The 21906-nt window shown below is 42.4% G+C and overlaps 1 protein-coding gene across 4 annotated transcripts in view; it reads right to left on the bottom strand.

The window, feature by feature from the left end:
- Positions 1 to 21906, bottom strand: part of COL14A1 (collagen type XIV alpha 1 chain) — a 234110-nt gene that overhangs the window by 158733 nt on the left and 53471 nt on the right. For all 4 annotated transcript variants that reach the window (XR_011570692.1, XR_011570693.1, XM_070802990.1 and 1 more), the window contains exons 6-12: positions 16133 to 16288; positions 15039 to 15158; positions 12920 to 13084; positions 9741 to 9902; positions 3892 to 4043; positions 2613 to 2742; positions 425 to 570 (exon numbers count right to left, since the gene is read on the bottom strand). Coding sequence is in view for 2 of the 4 variants with exons in the window: in XM_070802990.1 (XP_070659091.1) it covers positions 425 to 570; positions 2613 to 2742; positions 3892 to 4043; positions 9741 to 9902; positions 12920 to 13084; positions 15039 to 15158; positions 16133 to 16288 (1031 nt within the window). In the remaining 2 variants the exon portion in view is untranslated. The remainder of the gene's footprint in view (positions 1 to 424; positions 571 to 2612; positions 2743 to 3891; positions 4044 to 9740; positions 9903 to 12919; positions 13085 to 15038; positions 15159 to 16132; positions 16289 to 21906) is intronic.

Below are 21906 nucleotides of genomic sequence, written 5' to 3'. Positions count from 1 at the left end.
ACGCCAGGCCTCCCTGTCCATCACCATCTCCCAGAGTTTACTCAAACTCACGTCCATTGAGTCGGTGACGCCATCCAGCCATCTCATCCTCTGTCGTCCCCTTCTCCTCCTGCCCCCAATCCCTCCCAGCATCAGAGTCTTTGACTATATAAAACACGATTTAATGGTACAGAAACAAGCAAAAGGAAAACTACAAGGAAAACCACAAAAGCATTCCCATTGGCTGTGTTAAAAATGCGTTGAAAAAGACTGTTAACTAAATGTTAACAGTGGTTACCTCTAGGTGGTGGGCTTACAAGTGATTATTTTCTTTGGCTAACGTGACTTTTCTAAATTGTATACATTACATTTTTATATTAAAAAAAAAGAAACAATGCTAAGGAAGCCAAAGATTCTAGGAGTCTAGCAGGCAGCAGGCAGTTACCTCTTTTTCATCCCCGGCCAGGCCCTCCGTGAGGGGAGCGTAGAGGATCAGGTACCCGGACGCTCCGGGCACGGGGTTCCATCTCGCCCTCAGACTGTTCTCAGTCACGTCGTACAGTTCAAGGTCGGAAGCTATAGGTAAAGAAACTGCAAGAGGAGATTTGTTAACGGTCAGCCGTTTATCAGTGTGTTTTCTTACTTCAAAGTCTCTATAGCTCAGGCTCTAAAAGTGATGGGTTTTTTAATCATATGATATCCCTTATATATGGACTCTAAGGTTCACAGAGTTGGAGAACAAACTTATGGTTACCAGTGGGGAAGGACAGGGGAAGGGCAGTCAGGGAGTGTGGGATGGACATGTACACACAGTTATATTTAAAAAGGATAACCGATGAGGACCTCCCGCACAGCACAGGGAAAGCCGCTCAGTGTTATCGGAGCCTGGACAGGAGGGCAGTCTACGCGAATGGATACATTGTATGCACCGCCAAGCCCCTTTGCTGTCCTCCTGAAACTATGACAACATTATCCTTGAATCTGTTCACATAGCCATATAAGCCCTTTGGGGAAAGGTAAAGACAATGAATGTTTAAAAGCAGAAGTGACATTTTTTAGTTTCTTATGTCTTATTAGAGTGATGGTCACATTTCTCTGGGAGCCAGTCAAGAGCAGGGAGACTCTGCTGACCACCGTTTTACGCCCATTCCCAAGCACAGGGTCTGACCTGCAGCAGCCACCAACACTAGCTGTTGGGTCACTTCCTAAAGGACAGAATAGGTGGCTGGACAGATACACGAATAAATAAACACTCTTCAACACTCACTCAATCAGAGAGAGTGAGGAGACATGATTGTCGGGAACAACAGGGCTTGAGACAAACAGAAGAATCAAGAAATAAGACTGGCCATAGTGGAGAATTAGGGAGAAAGGGACTAAGGATAAACTGCAAGTTCCCAGCTTAAAAGATGACAGTAATAACTATGAAACATTGTTTACAACTAGACTGCAGGTCCTGCTAGATTTCCCAGCACAATGTCAAACCCGGGACTTTGCTCACAGGCGCAGTTCCCTGCCGCGCTCCCACCGGCATGCCTGCTGCACTTCACTGCACAAGTTGGTTTGCATGTTCTTGGTCTGCATTTTCTCCCTTGCTAGACTAAAACCTCCTCAAGGGCAGAAATTGCTGCAGAAGTATTTCTGCAAAGCAAGAGTATTACAATGCTCAGGGCAGCCTGGATGGGAGGGAAGTTTGAGGGGTGATGGATACATGTGTGGGTTGAGAAGAGCCCCTGGAGAAGGAAATGACAACCCACTCCAGTTCTAGCTTGGGAAACCCCAAGGACAGAGGAGCCGGCGGGCTACAGTTCATGGGGTTGCAAAGAGTTGGGCACAACTTAGCGACTAAAACCACCACCAACCAGGATACATGTGTATGTGTGGTGAGTCCCTGTGCTCTCCACCAGAAGCTATCACAACATTGTTAACTGGCTGAACTCCAATACAAAAATTTTAAAAAAGTAGGAGTGTTAAAATCTGTCTTACTAATTGTTTTCAGGAATAAATCCAATAATGTGCTGGACGTGGAACGTGGTTGTCACAGTGCCTGGTACCTTGTTACTGGAGTTGTTCACATTGCTATCGTTCTACCAGAGGCAGACCAGGTCTGCATCCTGACGGGCATGTACTAGGAACTCAGTGTTTGAAATAACTAAATGAGTGTGCGATCAAGTTTCTCAAGGTTATCTTTTCCCAGGATTCTCTGAATGTGTGTGCATGTGTGTATGTGTCTGTGATCATGGTCTTTCCCAGGTAAGAAACGACTGACTAGTATTCATAAGTTTTAATTACAGTGATATTCCTAATGAAAACAGATGTAACATATTTCCCCAGTCTTCTGCTGGGCAGGAGAGCTGCAGAGCTTCTTCTCTACTCCTACTGATACACCGAAGCCCGGTGCTTGGTTTATAATAGGCACTCACTAGATATTTGTCTATTACATGAATACATGTATTTTGCACCCTTCATCACTAAGGTTTCTCTCTCCTAAACGCACCGGAGTTCTATAATGTCCCTCCCAACATATGGCACCTGCAAACTGCGAGCACAGCATGGCCCAGTACTGTGCGAGCACAGCCGGGCCGCCTGAACAACACTATGCCAATCAGAAGAGGGCAGAATTCAGTACACACGTGTGGTTTCGGTTCCCCGGAGGCCTTCACTAGCCGTGTGAGCATATATGGCAAAGACTGCTATCTGATATTCCGTTAAAGACATCAAGTTTCTCAGCACCGTGGAAGATACGCGTCCATCCACCACCACCTGTTTAAAGAGGAGTTCGAGGAATGAGAAAATGGAATTTCTCAAATGCAAACTGAAAGTCAAAAAACAAAAATACTTCCAGCAAAAACTTTTCATTAAACATGTTCTTATCTGCACCATGTCCTTCTCCACATGGCAGTCAGTTGTCCTTGAATTCTCACATCATGGGACTCACCTTCCATGGAAAATGTCCAAGAGTCCCTCCCTGGGTCACACCTAATGAAAACCGTGTCATTCCTAACCTAACTGCTATCCTAATCACACCCACTTAGTAACAGGTGACATGTGATATTTCCCCTGGGGTCTTGGGAAGCGTATAAGAGGGTTATTCGTCATGAAAAAGATAGAGCTATTGGAAGCACTGTGGTTTGTTTTTTCTTCTTAGTCTGGATGACATAATCTCTAGAATCTAACACTTTAAAGGTCATAAGTCCTGCCATAATGCAGAAGAAAACTGAAACACGCTGAGGCCAATCAGAGGTTAGAACAACAAAAGATGAGAACGTCAAAAAAAGAGACAGGGAGATTGCATCACATCTTGTCATATTTCCTGTGAATTTGTACATCACAGATTAGGAAATGGGAACCATTCAGTCATCTGGCAATAGATGGTCTCTCTTGTGATGGCGACTCGTGAGAAGGGCCCATCACAGACACTTCATGATGCTTCTCATTTGCACTGATTTCCGCAAACATCCAGAAAATCCCAAACCTTGAAGGATTACGTGACCACATTATGTGGAACACACAGACTTCCTTAAGGCAGAAAGTTCAGACCACTCCCAAAGTAGAAAGAAAACATCAATCGCAAAGGGGGCTCTAGCCAGATAATGAACGACTGATTCTCTTTGCCTTAGAACTCTTTCATTTCTTAAAATACAAAAAAAACTAAGTCAGTGTAAGTTGTGTTAGAAATGGATACATGACCAGTTCTGCAGGTTCTTTGATGGAAATAAGAGGAGAAGATGTAAATACCATAAGCTTGAGACAGAAGAAAACCTGGACACATGGAAATGGATTCAGTCCAACAACTGTAAATGCTTGTGACAGAATAATCTGCTTATATATCCACTTCTGCCTTATCTTGACTACTGTACAAAACCTGAGAGCCTCAGAATACATGGCTTGAAAACGCTGTCTCCTTCTTACCTCCTCTGGTTTGCCACCCCTGGTAGGGTAATACACGATTCTGTATTTTTCCACTTTTCCGGGGGCATGAGTCCAGTTAACCATAAAGCTCCTGGCAGTGACTTCAGAAGTCATCAGTTCTGTAGGCGGCCCCACGGTGGCAAGGGCTGAGGCTAAATCAAAAAACACAGAAAATGAACCTTTTTCCCAAAGTTAAATTTTATGAACCTAAGAAACTCCACTAGTAAGAAATGATTGTTTATGCTGCTTCCAAGATTTTCATCTCTAGTAAATTAATTCAGTACTGGGGGCTCAGCTGGTAGAGAGTCTGCCTGCAAAGCCGGGAACCCGGGTTCAATCCCTGGGTCGGGAAGATCCCCTGCAGAAGGAAACGGCAACCCACTCCAGTATTTTTGCCTGAGAAATCCCATGGATGGCAGAGCCTGGCAGGCTACAGTCCATGGGGTCGCAAAGAGCTGGACACGACTGAGCGACTTCACTTTAGGCTTTGGGCTTTAATTCATTACAGGCATACCTCAGAGATACTGTGGGTTCAGTTCCAGGCCACTGTAAGAAAGCAAGTCACACAATTTTTTTATTTCCCAATACATAAAAAACTTAGGTTTACTCTTCATATGCATACATGCTAAGTTGCTTCAGTTGTGTCCAACTCTTTGCAATCCGATGACCTGTAGCCCACCAGGCTCCTCTGTCCATGGGATTCTCCAGGCAAGAATACCAGAGTGGGTTGCCACGCCCTCCTCCAGGGGATCTTCCCTACCCAGGGATCGAACCCTCGACTCTGACCTCTCCTGCACTGGCAGACTGCTTCTCTACCACTAGTGCCCCCTGGGAAGCTAGCATTACGTCTAAAAAACAACACACTTAATTTAAAAATACCGCTTTTGGGAAAATGGCACCAACAGGCTTGCTCAACAGAAGGTTGCCACAAACTTCCAATGTTTTGAAATTTTTTGGATGTATTTTTTAATACATACCTGCAAAGTGCAACAAGGAGAAGCACAATAAAACAAGGCCTGCCTGGACTACATTTCTTCATTGAAACATTTAAGCGCCTATTCGGCATCAATCACTATGCTAGGCTCTAAGTAACTTAAATAAGACATAGTCCTTGACTCTAAGGAACTTTCTTAAAGACACTGCTGTCGAATAGCAAAAAACAAGAACAACAACAAAAAAAACACAACATTGAATTGTGTATCTAAAGATACGCTTCTGATATCTTCAGAAGTCTTCCCTCAATTAGTTCTCAGTAAATGCTATTATTGTTCCCATTTTTCAGGTGAGAAAACCAAGTCAGAATGATGTTAAATAACTTGCCCAAGTCTCACAATTGGTAAGTATCAGAGCTGAGATTTATATGTAACCTTCTTGACACAAGAGCTTGTGTTTTTGAGCAGTAGAGGATTTATTCTCTCTACTGAAGACTTCAACTCAACAAATGGCCAACATTCTAAAGTAAAAAGAGAAGGAAAAGCAACTAACATATTCTGAATGTCCACTATGAGCTACACATTTTGTAAGCACTTTGAGTGTTATATACATGTTATAACAGTGGGTCTGAAAAAGATTTGGGACCCGTAAAGTTCAAAGTCCTGGAAATTTAGGATTTCTTATCTGCTAGGGGCACTTATTTAAAGGGACTTTAGCAGTCATAATAATGGGGAGAAACATAGTTATTAAACAATAACTACGATCAAGTACTTTATTAAGCACGCCTTACAAGCAACCACATGTAGAGATTTTTTGTGGGAAAATTTAGGCTCTAAAACAGTCTCGGGCTTCCTTGGTTGCTCAGTGGTAAAGAATCCTTCTGCCAATGCAGGAGATGCAGGTTTGATCCCTGGGTCAGGAAGATCCGCTGGAGAAGGAAACAGCAACTCATCCCCGTATTCTCATCTGGGGAATCCCATGGACAGAGGAGCCTCTGGGCTATAGCCCATGGGGTCGCAAAAGAGCTGGACACGACTGAGTGACTGAACAGCAACGACAAAAATGGTGTCGCTAAGTGCCTCAGAGAAGTTTGCCCAGGGAACCAGTACTTGGCTGCTCAGCCTAGTCTGAAGAGTCCCGGTCCAGGGCAAGAGGGATGATGAGAGAGAGACAGAAGCGCAGGCCGCCTGAGTCATCCCGCCCCGGACACAGCACAGGCGGGAGCAGGGCCAGACTCTCAGAGAAGGGTCTGGATGTCTCCTGCTCAGATTGCACCCCTGGGAGTCAGATGCACCCTGCAGCCCACGGATATCACAGGGAACAAGGGTCAAGCCCTGTGATGGCCGAGCTCCCAGAAGACAGAGCGCAGGGCTCCTTCCTACAATCCCCGCCGAGTGCAGCTCACATTTCTGGGAACTGTAAGTCAAGCCTAAGTTCCTGAGAAGGAGATGGTGGATGGGCAAGGGGCCGTGGGACCCACAGAATGGTGCAGTGGTGTTTCCCGAGGTGCCTTTCGCCTCCTGTATCTCAAACACAGAGCTAAGGAATCCAGCCACCTAGAAACACAGACAAATACAGACAAAAACAGTCCAACGAAGCCTGCTCTCTCTAGGCAAAGGACCAGGAAAGGAGCAGCCCGCCAAGACAAAAAGCTTTTAGGCAACAACAGCTCTAGTCTAGAAAAACACCATAGGAAAAAAACCCACTGTGGCCCCATCCCACCCGTGCCAACCAAGGTCAAGTGGAAGCAAGACCCCACCCTTCCTGACTGTAACTGGGGCCTACGTTTACTCTGATCCCATCACACAGCCGGGGTGATGGGGGAAAGATAAAAGAGGGAGGAGATAACTGTCCCTTACAGACAGTGACAAACCCCCCATCTCACCCTGCATGTGCTATCCACAGAGACCACTAGAAGAGCTGGACTTCCAACCCCGTGCGCTAGCATCCAGGCACCCTCCCCTTTCGCTCCAGGCTGGTGTCAGAAGAGACCTAACAAAGTTATCGGATACATGCATACCAAAACATAAATAGATCTGCACATGCTAGCAATAAAAATGTGAACACCACCAACATTAAAAATACAACTAAACTTTCTCAAAATAAAATACTAAAAGTCAGCGGAACAATCTGTACAGAAATTATATCCTGAAAACTACAAAATGCTGATGGAACTCAAAGATATCTAAACAAGTGAAAGGATTTGACATGTTTGTGGACTAAACAAATCAACAGATTAAAGAGGTCAGTTCTTCCCAAGTTGGTATTTGATAATTGAGAATTGATTTAATGCACTTTCCATCAAAGTCCCAATAAGATATTTTGTAGAATAAAAATTATTCTAATATTTATATTAGATTATAGTATAAATTATACAGTGTATTATATAAATATTACTCTAATATTTATATGGAATATAAGGAAGCATAGTAGCAAAAACAATTTTGTAAAAGGCTAATCAAATGAGAGAACTCAGTCTATTCAATCTCAAGACTTATTATGTAGCCACAGTAAATCAAGACTGTATGATCCTGGAAAAGGGTTAGACACATAAATGGAACCATAAAGAACCCAGATTTAGACACATGCGAATCTGCCCAACCGCTACCTGACAAAGCCACAAGGTAATTAATTCAGCGGCAGAAATGCAGCCTTTTTAGCAAGTAGTGTTAGAACCTTAAACTAAACTCCAAATCCTTTACAAAGAATTAACTTTAAATGTGAAATATAAAACTTTCTGAAAAAATAATAAAAAGGAAACTCTTTGGGATTTAAGGTCAGGTAAAGAGTTCTTAGACTTGACACCACAAGCACTCATCCTAAAATGAAAAATTGATAAACTGGACCTCATCAAAATTAAAAGCTTTTGTTCAGCAAATGACCTTGTTAAAAAGATGAAAAGGTAAGCTACAAATTGGCAGAAAATATTAACAAACCACCTGTCTAAGAATGGACTATCAGCTTCCCTGGTGCCTCAGACAGTAAAGAATCTGCCTGCTAGGCAGGAGACCTGGGTTCGATCCATGAGTCAGGAACATCTCCTGGAGAAGGGAATGGCTGCCCCCTCCAGCATTCCTGCCTGGAGAATCCCAGGGACAGGGAGCCTGGAGGGCTACAGGCCACAGGGTCGCAAAGAGTCGGACATGAATGAGCGACTAACACACTTATTGTTATCAAACCACATATCTACACATATCTAACAACGGATCATTATCTAGAAAATAAAGAATTCTCAAATCTCAAAAGTTAAAAGCTAACACAAAAAAACACACCCCCAAAATGAGTCCAATTAGAAAGTGGGCAAAAGATATGAACAGACATTTCAGGATATACAGAGGCAAAATAGCACACGAAATATGCGTTAACACACTCACACAGGATCCAGAACAATACTGATGAGCCTATCTGCGGGGATGGAATGGAGACACAGAGGTGGAGAACGGATCTGTGGACACAGTGGGCAAGGGAGAGGCTGGGACGACTGGAGAGAGCAGTGGCCCCAGCACACAGCCGGGGGGAGACCAGGGCAGGTGAGGAGCTGCTGCTGCACCAGGAGCCTCAGCACACACCTGGGGTGAGACCAGGTCAGGTGAGGAGCTGCTGCACCTGGAGCCCTGGCACACACCCGGGGGGAGACCAGGGCAGGTGAGGAGCCGCTGCACCGGAAGCCTATCTGGGCCCCGGGAGGCCTGGAGGGTGGGGAGGCGAGGGAGGTCAGGGTGGAGGTGAGAGCACAGTCGAGGCTGACTTGCGCTGCTGTGTGGTAGAAACCAACACAAAGTGGTAAAGAAATTTTAAAAATATTTGAATCTTAAAAATAGGGGAAAAAGCATAGGAAAGATGTTCAACTTCACTAGCCATTGGGAAATGAACATTAAAACCACAATGAGATTGCACTCCATGCCGATCAGAATGGCCAAAATAAAAAACCGTAACAGCAACGTTAGTGACGAGCATAGAAACAGGGTCACTTACGCGGTGCTCGCGGGAACGCTGAACGCGGCAGCCACGGCGGAGGACAGTCTGGCAGGCTCTTAGGCTAAACTACACTGAACACGTAATGTGATGAAGCAGTTGCACTCCTGAGCATCATCCCAGAAAAATGAAAACTTATGTTCATACAAGAACCTACACAGGAATGTTCATAGCTGCTTTTTTTTTTTTTTTCTGTAACAGCCAAAAATGGAAAGAATTCAGATGTCTTTCGATGTGTGAATGGTTAAGCAAACTGTGGTGCAGCCATAACATGAAACGTGATGCAGCAATAAAACAAGAGCTATGGACATGCAGCAGCTTGGATGAGCCTCCAGGAAATCATCCTGAGTGAAAAACACCAATTCCAAAAGTTCACATACTATGTAATTCCATTTATTTAACATTTCCAAAATGACAAGCATTTAGAGAGGGAGAACAGACCCATGCTGGCCAGCGGTTAGGAAGAGGCTGGGGCAGGGAGGGAATACAGCTGGAGAAGGACAGTAGAAATGATCCTGCCACAGGAACATTCTGTATCTTGACTCGACCAATGTGAATTTCCTGCCTGTGACATCATACTGCGGCTTTGCAATATGTCACCATTGAGAGAACCAGTAGGACATCACACACTCTTTATACGTTTCTTACAACTTCATGTGGATGTTTAATTATCTCAAAGTCCAACATTTAATTAAAAACAAAGAAGCGTGATGGCCTACATGCAGCAGCATGGAAACAACTATCCAGTGGTTTAAAGTACCCGCCCCCGCCCCTCACCTCACCCCCACCCCCTAACCCCGCCGCCCCCCGCCCCGTATGTCCCCTGTCTACTCTGCCGATCCGGAGCGTGGAAGCACACAGCGCTGCCGGAAAGCCAGGATGAAGAGACCACAGGCCATTCTCCGCCCCGAGGGACGCCCGGCGGGCAGAGGCTCGCGTACCTTTGATCTCGCGGTCCTGCTCCTCCACCCTGGAGCACACGGTCCTCGTGAGGCTCTCCACAACCGTGTGCATCAGGTCAAACTCGGCCACGTTGTACACGTGCGTGCTGTCCGGCTCGGAGGCGATCTCCTGCAGCTCCTTCTCGTCCGCGTTTTTCACCCCTGCGTTGGGGACGACAGGGAGGGTCGGAGGGTCACCGGGAGCCTCGTAGTGACGGTACTCTACGCTGCGACCCGCCAGTCCGCACCCCGACCAACGCGCCTTTTCTCGCAAGAGGCACGTCTCCCGGCAGATTGTTTCTTCGAAGTCCCTTTCAAATGATTAAATGATTAAATCTTTTTTTCTTTATTTGGACACGGACACACCGCTCTACTTATTTAGTCAGTCAGTTATTTTTGGCTGCACTGGGTCTCCGTTGCTGCACGCCTTTCTCTGGCCGTGGAGAGCAGAGCCCACGCTCGAGCTGGTACACGGGCTTCTCTGGTTGTGGACAGAGGAGCCCACTCCCGATCTGGTACACGGGCTTCTCCTGGTAGGGCTCCACTTGGTGCCCAGGCCCTAGGCACATGGGCTCCAGTATTTGCAGCACAGGGCTCAGTGCTCTGGGGCATGCAGAATCTTCCCCGACTGGGGATCAAACCCGTGTCCCCTGCACAGGCAGGTGGATTCTTATCGACTGCACCCCCAAGGAAGTCCCCAGATTACTAAATCTTAACTTTCTTCAGCCCATCTTGGGCTTCCACGGTGGCTCAGACAGTAAAGAATCTGCCTGCAATGCAGGAGACCCGAGTTTTGGAGGATGTATTGATGAAACTGACTTCTGTCTTTCATAAATGTTGCAGAAGCAATAGGAATTAAACCAGTCCTCTACACTATCAGAACCTCAGGCTTAAATTTCTATAAACATTAGCTTACTTAAACCGAGACAGAAAATCCTTGTCCTTCAGGGAATTTTCGGTCTGTCACAGCTGTGGATGCTAACCTTAAAGTGTGCTCCCCATGCCCCAGGCGTGGCGGTGTTTTCCTCATAGTGACACATTTAATCCTCACAGTCAGTCCTGTGAGTTGGGCATCACTGTTTCTCCCATTTTACAGATAAGTGAGCTGATGAGAGGTTAATTCACTTGCTCGAGGAAACACAGCCAGTAAATACACAGCAAGGCTTCCACTCAGGCAATCTGGATCCAAAGTCGTATGCCCTTAATGACCCTATCAAGCTGCACCTCAGAAGACGACATATATCACGGTTGAATCTAGAAAAAGGGGGAGACTTCCCCAGCAGTCCTCCAGCTTTGCAGTGCCAGGGATGTGAGTTTGATCCCTGGACGGGGAAATAAGAACCCATATTCCACGGGGTTTGCCCAAAATTTAAAATAAGTAAATAAAACAGTCAATTGATAAAAAATAAATTTTTAAAAATTCTTTAAAAAAATGAAAAAGACACAAGGTTGGGTTTCATGAGTGTAAATGTAGATTTCTCTTCTCCAGGAGAAGGAACATTTCTTTAAAAATCCTTGTCACTGCAATTATCTACGGATGTTAAAAAGAGGTAAGAGGGAAGCAAGGAAGAGAGATTACCTGAGGCAACGGTAATTACTTCTTAGATGCCTGGCCGTGTGCCATTTAATTTATCTGACAGCTTCAACAGACTGAGTAACAAAGAGTCAATTGTTTCTGAACGATTTGCTTTAGGAGGTTATAAGAAAATGAACACTACTGATTTCCAGGTAATTCCCAGAGAAAAAGAGAGAAAAATTCCAAATCACGACTGGATGAGTTCACTTTAACTCATCCATTCGTTATTAACGAGACCACAGAATGGAGAGTAAACACATAAATTAATCCCCTGTTAGTGTAAGTCTTCTGTAGGGATTGTTGTTGAACAAAAGTACAGCAAAATTAAAAATAAAAATTAAATCAAATCTCCCTGATGTTCCTTGACTGAAAGACTTCTACAATAGCTTCTAAAATGCACTGTTGGATCTGTGTCTACAATAACAAAATAACATCATGCATGCTGAAGCAATGAGCTTAATGTCAATAATAGTTTTCATAGCATTCAGTTAAAACCAAGTCTGGATTCATTTAAGAATATTCTAGAGACAATAAGCCCCAAATGCCTCTCTCTCTCACCTCTCCAAACAAAACAGCTTCACTGTTGTAAAGAGCATGGAAAAGTGAGGAAACGGCCATCATGACTTGGAAGGAATTTGTTTTGGAAGGATTTATCTTGTTCATCTGTATGCTCCATCACCCACCACAACGCCTGCCATCCAGCAAATAAGCAAATACTTCTCCAATGAAACATGCTATGAACCACACTTTGAGTGACAAATCTAGAAATGAGTCAGAGGAATTGTTTCTTTTTTTTTCTTTTCAGTCTCTACTAAATAGAAGGCCTTCCTATCACCAAAGACAATGTAAACAATTTAATCAGGAGCAAAGTTGCATCAGCTAAATATTACGCATTATCCTACATGTGCCATGTGTATTCTTCCCATATACCTACACCTACGCAGGGTTATTTTCAAAGAAATAATCCTGCACATCTACGACTCTGTGCTTTCTTAGCTACAAGACCTCAATTCTTTGATTGCTTTCTCTCTGCACTATCAGAGAAGAGAGAGCTATTAAGTGATTCGAAAGAGAAAAGTCTTGACTAATTAAAGGCTAACAATTATGGACCTAACCTTTTCACTTTATGCTTTTCACAACACTTCATGTGTGGTGTCTCAGCCTAGAGATTCTCACACAGTAAGATCCTTCAGTTCCGCCACTTCCATTTTTAATGTGAGGAGTCAGACTCAGATCACATGACTGGTTATGAGTAGACCCAATGGGGTGGAGAGGGAAGGGATAAATCGGGAGAGTCGTCTATACACATATACAATAGATAACTAACAAGGACCTACTGTATACAGGGAACTCTACTCAACACTCTGCAGTAAGCTACATGGGGAAAGAATCTAAAAGACAGTGGATAGATGACGTGTGTAACTGACTCACTTTACACAAGAAACTAACACAAGCTTGTAGATCAACTAAACGCAATACATTTGTTTAAAAAAAGACTGGAAAGCGCTCAGGTCTCTTGGCTTTCAGTGAACTGCATTATATACAGCTTTAATGGTTGGGTGTCCATGTCCATTGTTGAAACAAGACCATAATTAACACGTACCTATGGCAAACAGCTCTACACCAGATTCACGAAGGTTTCTGGATGGTGGAATGATATCATCTTGGGACTTTCCGTCTGTGATTAAAATGCCAATTTTGGACACTCCAGTCCTTGCTCCCGCTTCCGGTTTAAAACTGTTTTCAAAAATGTAATTCAAAGCAAGACCTAGGAGAAAACAAGGAAAAATAAAGACAAGCCAACCATTTCAAATAAAAAGGCTTTCAATTCTCCAAAACGTAATCACAAGATGAGAAAGAAGAGCTTTTATTAGATGTGAACTTTTATCTTCATTTTTACAATGAACTATTTTTTAACGAATCTGATGAAACACTAAAATCCACCAAAACAGGTAATAAAAATTATGAATACTGCATCATTTCAGAAACTAGTATTTATAAAGAACAATGGATTCCTAGACAATGAATGCTGACAGGTTTGCACACAAGAAATCTACACCTTGGTTAAGACTTCCAATGCAGGGGGTGTGAGTTTGATCCCTGGTTGGGGAACTAAGACCCTACATGCCACATGGCACAGCCAAAAAAACAAATCAATAAAAAGTAAAAAAAAAGAAAAGAAAATCTAAACCTCTCTAATTTACAATGAACCAAGAATACCCTCACAGGAGCAACTGTCCCAAATATTATGGCTACACTTTTCATTTTGTTCATGGTAATCTAAAGAAACCACAGATTCTCTGCTTTATGGGGGTAGAAGGGGAGATCTAAAGTGGTAATTGAACTCCTGACTTTTGAGTATGACATTCTTCACTCCTCAAAAATAAGAAATGCTGAATAATGTTATGCAATTCATGCTTAATACAGTTTTGTTGTATTAACAAAAAACTTGTTAGACTACGCCTCAAACTGGCAAAGTACTGATCAGGATTTCAGTGGTTTATTTAAAATTCAATGACAGCATCTCTATTGTTTAAACTGAGCATCCACATTGTGGGTCTATAGAAGGAAACAGCATGTAAGGGTTAAAACCTGTGATAACGCCTTGGGTTGAAAGTGAAAGTCGCTCAGTTGTGTCTGACTCTTTGTGACCCCATGGACTGTACAGTCCACAAATTCTCCAGGCCAGAATACTGGAGTGAGTAGCCTTTCCCTCCTCCAGGGGATCTTCCCAACCCTGGTATCGAACCCAGGTCTCCTGCAGTGCAGGCAGATTCTTTACCAGCTGAGACACGAGGCAAGCCCTTGGGGTTGGGCCATGGATAATTGCAATATAAATGCTCTTACATTACAGTAGTTCCTTGGTATCCACAGAAGGCTTGGTTCTAGGACCCCCCACAACACCCAAACCCACAGATGCCCAGGTCCCTTACGTAAAATGACGTAGTATCTGCATGTAACCTACATGCATACTCTGCGCCATCTCTAGATTATTTATAATAACAAATACAATACAAATGGCTATGTAAATAGTTACTGCTGCTGCTGCTGCTAAGTCGCTTCAGTTGTGTCCGACTCTGCCTGACCCCATAGACGGCAGCCCACCAGGCTCCCCCATCCCTGGGATTCTCCAGGCAAGAACACTAGTTACTAGCATGTGATAAATTCAAGCTTTGCTTTTAGGAACTTTCTGGAATTTTTTCCCCACACATTTCTGATCCCTGGTTGGTCAAAGCTGCAGATGCTAAAGACTGACTAGACTCATTTATCAAAAAAGCTGGTGAGCCAAAGCTCCATAAATATTTTCATGATAACCATTGACTGCAGAGTAAGGACAAAGAAATTATTTTCCTTTAAAACTTAGGTAGGATTTTGTTTTTATTAAATTGACAGGGTGACTGGAGGAGAAAACGGGTACAGAAAGAAAGGAAAATGAATTGAAAAGGGTTAAGACGGCTCCTAAGGCTGTCAGCGTCAAGGACTGCTGGGTACTCTTCCAGCTCAACCAAGCCCTTCCTGGGACGTTACATTTGTAGAGCGAAAGGGATGAGGTTTCTGTATGCGACTTCTAATGTGAGTTAGAGACAAGAGCCATTTAAAACTTTAAAGGCTAGCTTGCTTTAAAAATACTATGCTAAGACATACACAGTGACAAAATGAAGTAATACAACTCTGCTTTGGCAAGACATGCCGCCAAAAACATGGACTAAACACAAGCATACCTGTGAGAGTATTTCCCCCCTTGTATGGTAGATTGCGGACAGCGTCGATCACCTCGTCTTTGGTGTTAAAGGCATTCAAGTGCCATTCAATTCTGGGGTCACCACTGTACTGAGCCAGGCCTGGAAAAGAAGGACGAGAAAGCCCACCCAGAAATGAAGGGTTACTCGAAGGCCCAGTGGACCATTCGAGAGACTAGAATGATGAAGGCCCAGTGTTTTTTGAGGCGGGGTGGGGTGGCTAAATTTTGCAACATTTTTTTCTCTGCCTCCCTGAGAAATTTCAAAGTGAGTTCCTGACATCAATTTAAAGAATTTTCAGCATACCTGGAGGCTGATGGAATGTATACATTTTCCAGACATCTAGAAGTAGGCACCCAATCAGGAACTTAGCATTTTTTAAAAGTCTGATCATGTTTGTAGATAAAAGGTCTAGATGTATTTAATTTTTTTAATTGAGGTAATATTGATACCAGCTTATACAACCTCATACAAGCTTCATGTGTGACATTATATTTTGACTTCTGTATACACTATAGTGTTTGTATTTTGTTTTTATTCCCAAAGAAAAGAGTTTCCTTACGGGCTACTTAGAAGTGAAACTAGGAGACTTTATCTAATAAAGTGGATATATTTCTCAAAGATTTACAACTTTTTTGTTGTTTTTTATCACAGCAAGAATTTGGCAAAAGTATCTCACACAATAAAACTTTTTCCAATTGTTGATTAAACATTTCACTTGATTCAATTGCTTTTTAAATAAAAAGAAAACTTTTACCTGATAAATTCTTAAACCAATAGTAACTTTTAAATTATTATTTTAAATTATTATTAATAATAAAATAATTATTATTGTTAGAGAAGATTTTGGCTTTCCAGAAAAATTGAAATATGTTCAATAATTAATTGAGTGACATTGTCACATTATTTAGTAGAAATAAATATTTATTGATGCAAACTTGCCCTTTTGGGAACATTTCTATAGTTAAACCTAAAATTCTGAAAAACATTTGGTAGAGAATCTGAAATTTCTTAAGAAGCTTCCTGGTGGTTTCACACTAGGAGCCGATGCTGTTAATTTAAAAAAAAAGATGCACCAATTCGTGTCTTCTCGGAGCCCACGTCAAATGCTGTAACCAGGTTTTCCAAAAAAGATCGAACCAGTCTGAAGTTGAATCTTCCAATACTCCATGAGCCATCGACCAGGATTACAATATCAGCAATAGCCGGTGTTTGACAGAAAAATTTCACTTCTGCAAAGTATAGACCAAAAAAGCACCCATGTTACTGTTGCAACTTTTAAAAGAATGAGTCTATTTTAATGTCTTTCAGGTAACTTGGTGCTAAGAATACAATAAAGTTCCTATTAAAGCAACCATATTTTTATTACCCTTCTTTTAAATGCATTTTCACCAGGGGAGAAAAAAAAAATGGTAATACCTGGCAACCGAGCCAATGTTCTGGAAATAGTTAGCAGACACTGGCGGGTTCACAGCACACTGGCAACTCGAGCCTTCTACATATTTGAAAAAGCAGTGTCTGTGCAAGAGCATCCAGCTTTGGGTTTTAGTGTGCAGATTCTTTCCAGGAAAGATCTCAGCAACACCCATGCAGGAGGGTCAGCAGGGATGGGAAGGCGGCCAGGAAGCAGAGTGCGGCTCTCCTGCTCTGATAAGTCTGAGCGAGAGGAAGCGATAAGAGAAAAAAACACGGGCTTCCTGGATTCAAGGAAAAGTCAGGGCCATTTAATCTCAAAAAGACGCAGGCTTGTGCTAAAATAGGAAGGGTTTGTACAAGAAGAAAGTTGGAAGAGCTCGAGAACTTTCCCCAATTCAAATCCTTTTGCATATTGTGTCCATGTGACTATTAGATTTTATCCCTGGAACTCATTTCAGTACTTCATTTACTTAAATCAAGCTTCAGAATACAGACTGAGAAAAGGATGCCCAGTGGCTGGACTGGTAGCACCCTGAGCTTTGCCCTCAGGGTGAGTCTATGCCCACAGAGATTGCGGGCAAGATGTAAAGGGCTACCAGAAGTCTGCAACAAAGATGGCGGTTGTCTGATATAAGGTAAGTCTGCACTGGATGAGGTGAAAACCACCTCTTACAAAGTGAAAATACTAGAATACCTTAATGTGTTTAAGAATCCTTAAAAACGTCACAATGCTGTCAGTATCTTTAGAAGCTTTGCTTACTATAGTTTGTGTTTCCCAAAGAATGGCTTCAGTTCAGTTCAGTTCAGTCACTCAGTCGTGTCCAACTCTTGTGACCCCATGGACTGCAGCATGCCAGGCCTCCCTGTCCATCACCAACTCCCGGAGTTTACCCAAACTCATATCCATCGAGTTGGTGATGCCATCCAGCCATCTCATCCTCTGTCGTCCCCTTCTCCTCCTGCCCCCAATCCCTCCCAGCATTAGGGTCTTTTCCAATGAGTCAGCTCTTCGCATCAGGTGGCCAAAGTATTGGAGTTTCAGCTTCAGCATCAGTCCTTCCAATGAACACCCAGGACTGATCTCCTCTAGAATGGACTGATTGGATCTCCTTGCAGTCCAAGGGACTCTCAAGAGTCTTCTCCAACACTACAGTTCAAAAGCATCAATTCTTTGGCGCTCAGCCTTCTTCACAGTCCAACTCTCACATCCATACATGACCACAGGAAAAACCATAGCCTTGGCTAGACAGACATTTGTTGGCTCTTATATAAGTAACGTCTCTTATTTTTGCTGATTTTTCGCATTAGGACTGCAGATCATGAATATTTTGTGTGAGTGTATATGTGTGTGTATGTCCATGTCAACATTTTGAAACATTAAAATGACAATAAGACAAAAATTATAATATATGTAATGAAAAACAAAATAAAGAAGTCTTCATAAATAAATCGGATATGTTTTTTCCTGGAGGGCAAACAGTTGACCTATTATGGTTAGGGTGAGCAGTTTCATATATAGCTCTGTATCCACAGGCCACATTTAGTAAAAGGAGCTTGTAGTTTGTTTGTTTATTTTTCCATTTTCGTGGAATACCTAGATCCTTTTACCAAATGGGGAAAACATGTGTTTGCCAAGGAATACTCAGGTGCTGACTATGTAGCCAAACAATACAGCTCAACCCAAGGTGTATATATTACAGTTTGGGCACCAAATCTCTCTTCTTTAATAGCCAAATGCAGAATCACTACTGACCTAGGAGTCAGTCCTCTGTACCACACTGAAATATCCTAAAACTGAACAATGTAAGAAGTCATGAGATAGAAATTAGTTTGTGTTTTGCAAATAATCAGGGAAAATTAAAGTCTTAATAAGCTTTAAGAATCTATGCCCCTCACTTTTTATGGGGAAACTTTCCTGAAATGAAACGTTTTCTTTTTATTCCAAAACTATTGGAGATATTATTTTCCTTTTTAACTAAAAAAAAATTTTAATTGTTTGGGTACATTGTAGATAGGGTCTTAGAGAACAGTTTCTCTGCTTATTTGGAAGAGGAATATTAATACTGGTATTTTCCATTTTAAAATTGTTTGCAATAAAAATGCTCTGTTAATTTAGCTCATTAGTTATTTTCACTTGGAGATAAAAATTGTAGATATCTCCAAAATAAGATATAAAATTAGTTGAATAGAAATTAGAAGATTGACATATCTAGTGATATTAAAATTTGTAAGCTGTTCATCAAAGAAACACCTTAAATAATATAAAAAGATAAGCTACAAGTGGGAAAAGATATGTGCAATATAAAAAACTGAAAAAGAATCCACATGAAGAATACATAAAAAAATGAATAAATATGTAAGAGAATGGACAGATATACATAAGATTAATAAGTGATAAAAGAGAATGTTTAACTACACTGGTGATCACGGTAATAAAAAAAAATCAAGATCACAATGAGGTACAATTTGTGTTCACTCAGATGCAAAAATGATAAATTTAATACTATTTATAATTACTCCACAGATAATGAAATATTTAGGTATATACTTACAACATGTGCAAGACCTGTGTGGTAAAAATTACGCTATTGATAGAAGAAGCCAAAGAAGATGCAAATCAATGGAGACGTCTACCATATTCACGGACAGGAAGGCTGAACATGGTAGAGAGGCCAGCTACCCCAAACTGATCGATAGGTTTAATGCCATTCCTATCAAAATTCCAGGAAACTTTTTTTAAGACATAGACAAGCTTATTCTAAAATTTACATAAGAAGGCACAGACCCTAGAATAGTTAAGACAATCTTGATGAATAATTATGTGGAAAGAATCATTTTACCAGACATCAAGACTGCTTGCTATATTTAACTAGTGGGTATTTCAGAGAGATAGACACATACATAAGCGAAAAAGAGAAAAGCCAAAAACAGACCCATACCAATATGCTGAACAATATGATTTTAAATCTAAATGTGATTTAAAAATCATATAGTGATTTTATACCAACGTTCAAAAGTACTTCAACAGATGGTGTTGGAACAATTAATATGCATGCAAAAGAAAGAAAAAGAAAACTTGACCTAAACTGTATACTTTATACCAAAATTAATTCAAAGCAGATCATCAATTTAGAGGTAAAAAAGTGAAATCATAAAGCTTTTAGTAAAAAATTAGGACAAAGTCATGGAATGTATGGCTCAAAGAGGAGTTCTTAGCATTAATACCAAAAATACAAACACATAAAAAGAAAATTTGATCAACTGGACTCCATCAATATAAAATACTTTTGCTGTGTGAAAGCTCATGTGAAGATGAACAGACAAGCTATAGGCTAGGATAAATATTTGTAAACCACACATTCAACAAAGGATTAGTATCTAGACTATATAAAGAAACCTCAAAACTCACTAGCAAATAAAACCAAACAATCCAATTAGCAAACGGGTAAAATCTGAACGAATATTTCATCAAAGATATGCCATCTGTATACCTTGTTCAGATGGCAAATAGCACATGAAAATGTGTTCAGCATCAGTAACTATCAGGTAAATACGGATTAAAATCACATGAAATTTCGCTATACACACCTATCCAAACGGCCAAAATAAAACACGGTGATAACAACGAATGCTGCAAGTGGGTAGAGAAATGGCACCACTCACACGTTGCTCACAGGACTGTGAAATGGTATAACCACGCAGAAAACAGTTTGGCAGTTTCTTTTAAAAGTATACCTAGAAACTCCCTGGTGGCCCAGTGGTTAAGAGGATGCCTGCCATTACAGGAGACACGGGTTCGATTCCTGGTCTGGGAAGATTTCACACGCTGCTGCTACTGCTACTGCTAAGTCGCTTCAGTCGTGTCTGACTCTGTGCGACCCCATAGACGGCAGCCCACCAGGCTCCCCCGTCCCTGGGATTCTCCAGGCAAGAACACTGGAGTGGGTTGCCGTTTCCTTCTCCAATGCATGAAAGTGAAAAGGGAAAGTGAAGCTGCCCAGTAGCGTCCGACACTCAGCGACCCCATGGACTGCAGCCTACCAGGCTCCTGCGTCCATGGTATTCTCCAGGCAAGAGTACTGGAGTGGGGTGCTATTGCCTTCTCCATTCCACACACTGTAGGGCAGCTAAGCTCATGTGCCAGAGCTGCTGAAGCCAGCTGCCTGAGGTCGTCGCTTGGCAACCAGAAGAGCCCCTGCAAAGGGAGGCCTGTGGACCAGGAGAGGAGCCCCTGCTCCCTGCAGCGAGAGCAAGCCACGCAGAGCAAGAGCGACCCAGAGCAGCCAGGAATAAAGACAGAAACAAGTACGTGAAATTACCATACAACCCAGCAATTACACCCAAGGATACTTATTCCAGAGCAGTGAAAACTAATGTACACACAAAAAACTGTACACGGATGCTCACAGCAATTTTATTCACGATGGCCCCAAACTGAAATTAGTTCAATTTATCATTTTAAATAAAAATAAATTCTTCTTACCTTCAATATTGTATTTAAATTTAAAGCAAAGGAGCAGAGGAAATGAACTGTATTTTAATTCAGTTCTTGGCTTAACGTAAACTTTATCTAAAATGCAATTCTGAAAATACAGACAGTACCAAAAAAAAAGGTAGACAGCTGATCACAACTGAAGGAAAGCACCCAATGTATGGGCTGGTGGCGGTGCTTGGTGGTCTAGTCACTAAATCATGTCTGACTCTTGTGACCCCATGGACTGTAGCCGGCCAGGCTCCTCTGTCCATGGGATTCTCCAGGCAAGAATACTGGAGTGGGTTGCCATGCCCGCCTCCAGGGGATCTTCCCAACTCAGGAATCGAACCTGGGTCTCTTGCGTTGCCGGCAGATTCTTTACTGACTGAGCTTCAAGGGCTACATCACAAATAAAAACAATACCTTGAATGTCATCGTTTGACTCAGAAGAATAATTCCCATTATGTTCAACACCTGCAGAGGTGCCTGATGAGGCCGGAAGAAACTAACAATTCTGTATCTGGAAGTCATGGCCATCGTGAGCCCTCGATGCTCACCTGCTCAGTCCCCACAAGAGCTCTATAAGACATGCATCATTATTATCAGTCCCATTTGCAGCTGGAAAGTATGAAATACATGGGCTGTGTGATTTGCCCAGAGTACCACCCAGGGCAGAGGCAAAGCTTTGATCTGAACCCAGGTAAGACACGAATCCCAGTGGCTCGAATGATAAAGAATCTGCCTGCAACACAGGAGACCCAGGTTCAATCCCTGGGTTGGGAAGATCCCTGGAGGAGGAAATAGCAACCCCCTCCAATACCCTTGCCTGGAGAATCCCAGGGACAGAGGAGGCAGGCGGGCTGTGGTCCATGGAGTCACAAGAGTTGGACACAACTTGGCTACTAAACCGCCACCACCACCACACCGACTTCAGTAGCGTACCTGTCACATCAGTTTAGA

This window comes from Bos indicus, chromosome 14 (assembly GCF_029378745.1).
Source record: "Bos indicus isolate NIAB-ARS_2022 breed Sahiwal x Tharparkar chromosome 14, NIAB-ARS_B.indTharparkar_mat_pri_1.0, whole genome shotgun sequence".
Taxonomy (NCBI): domain Eukaryota; kingdom Metazoa; phylum Chordata; class Mammalia; order Artiodactyla; family Bovidae; genus Bos; species Bos indicus.
Note: the sequence above shows the minus strand (reverse complement) of the source record. Positions and strands in the feature narration are given on the sequence as shown.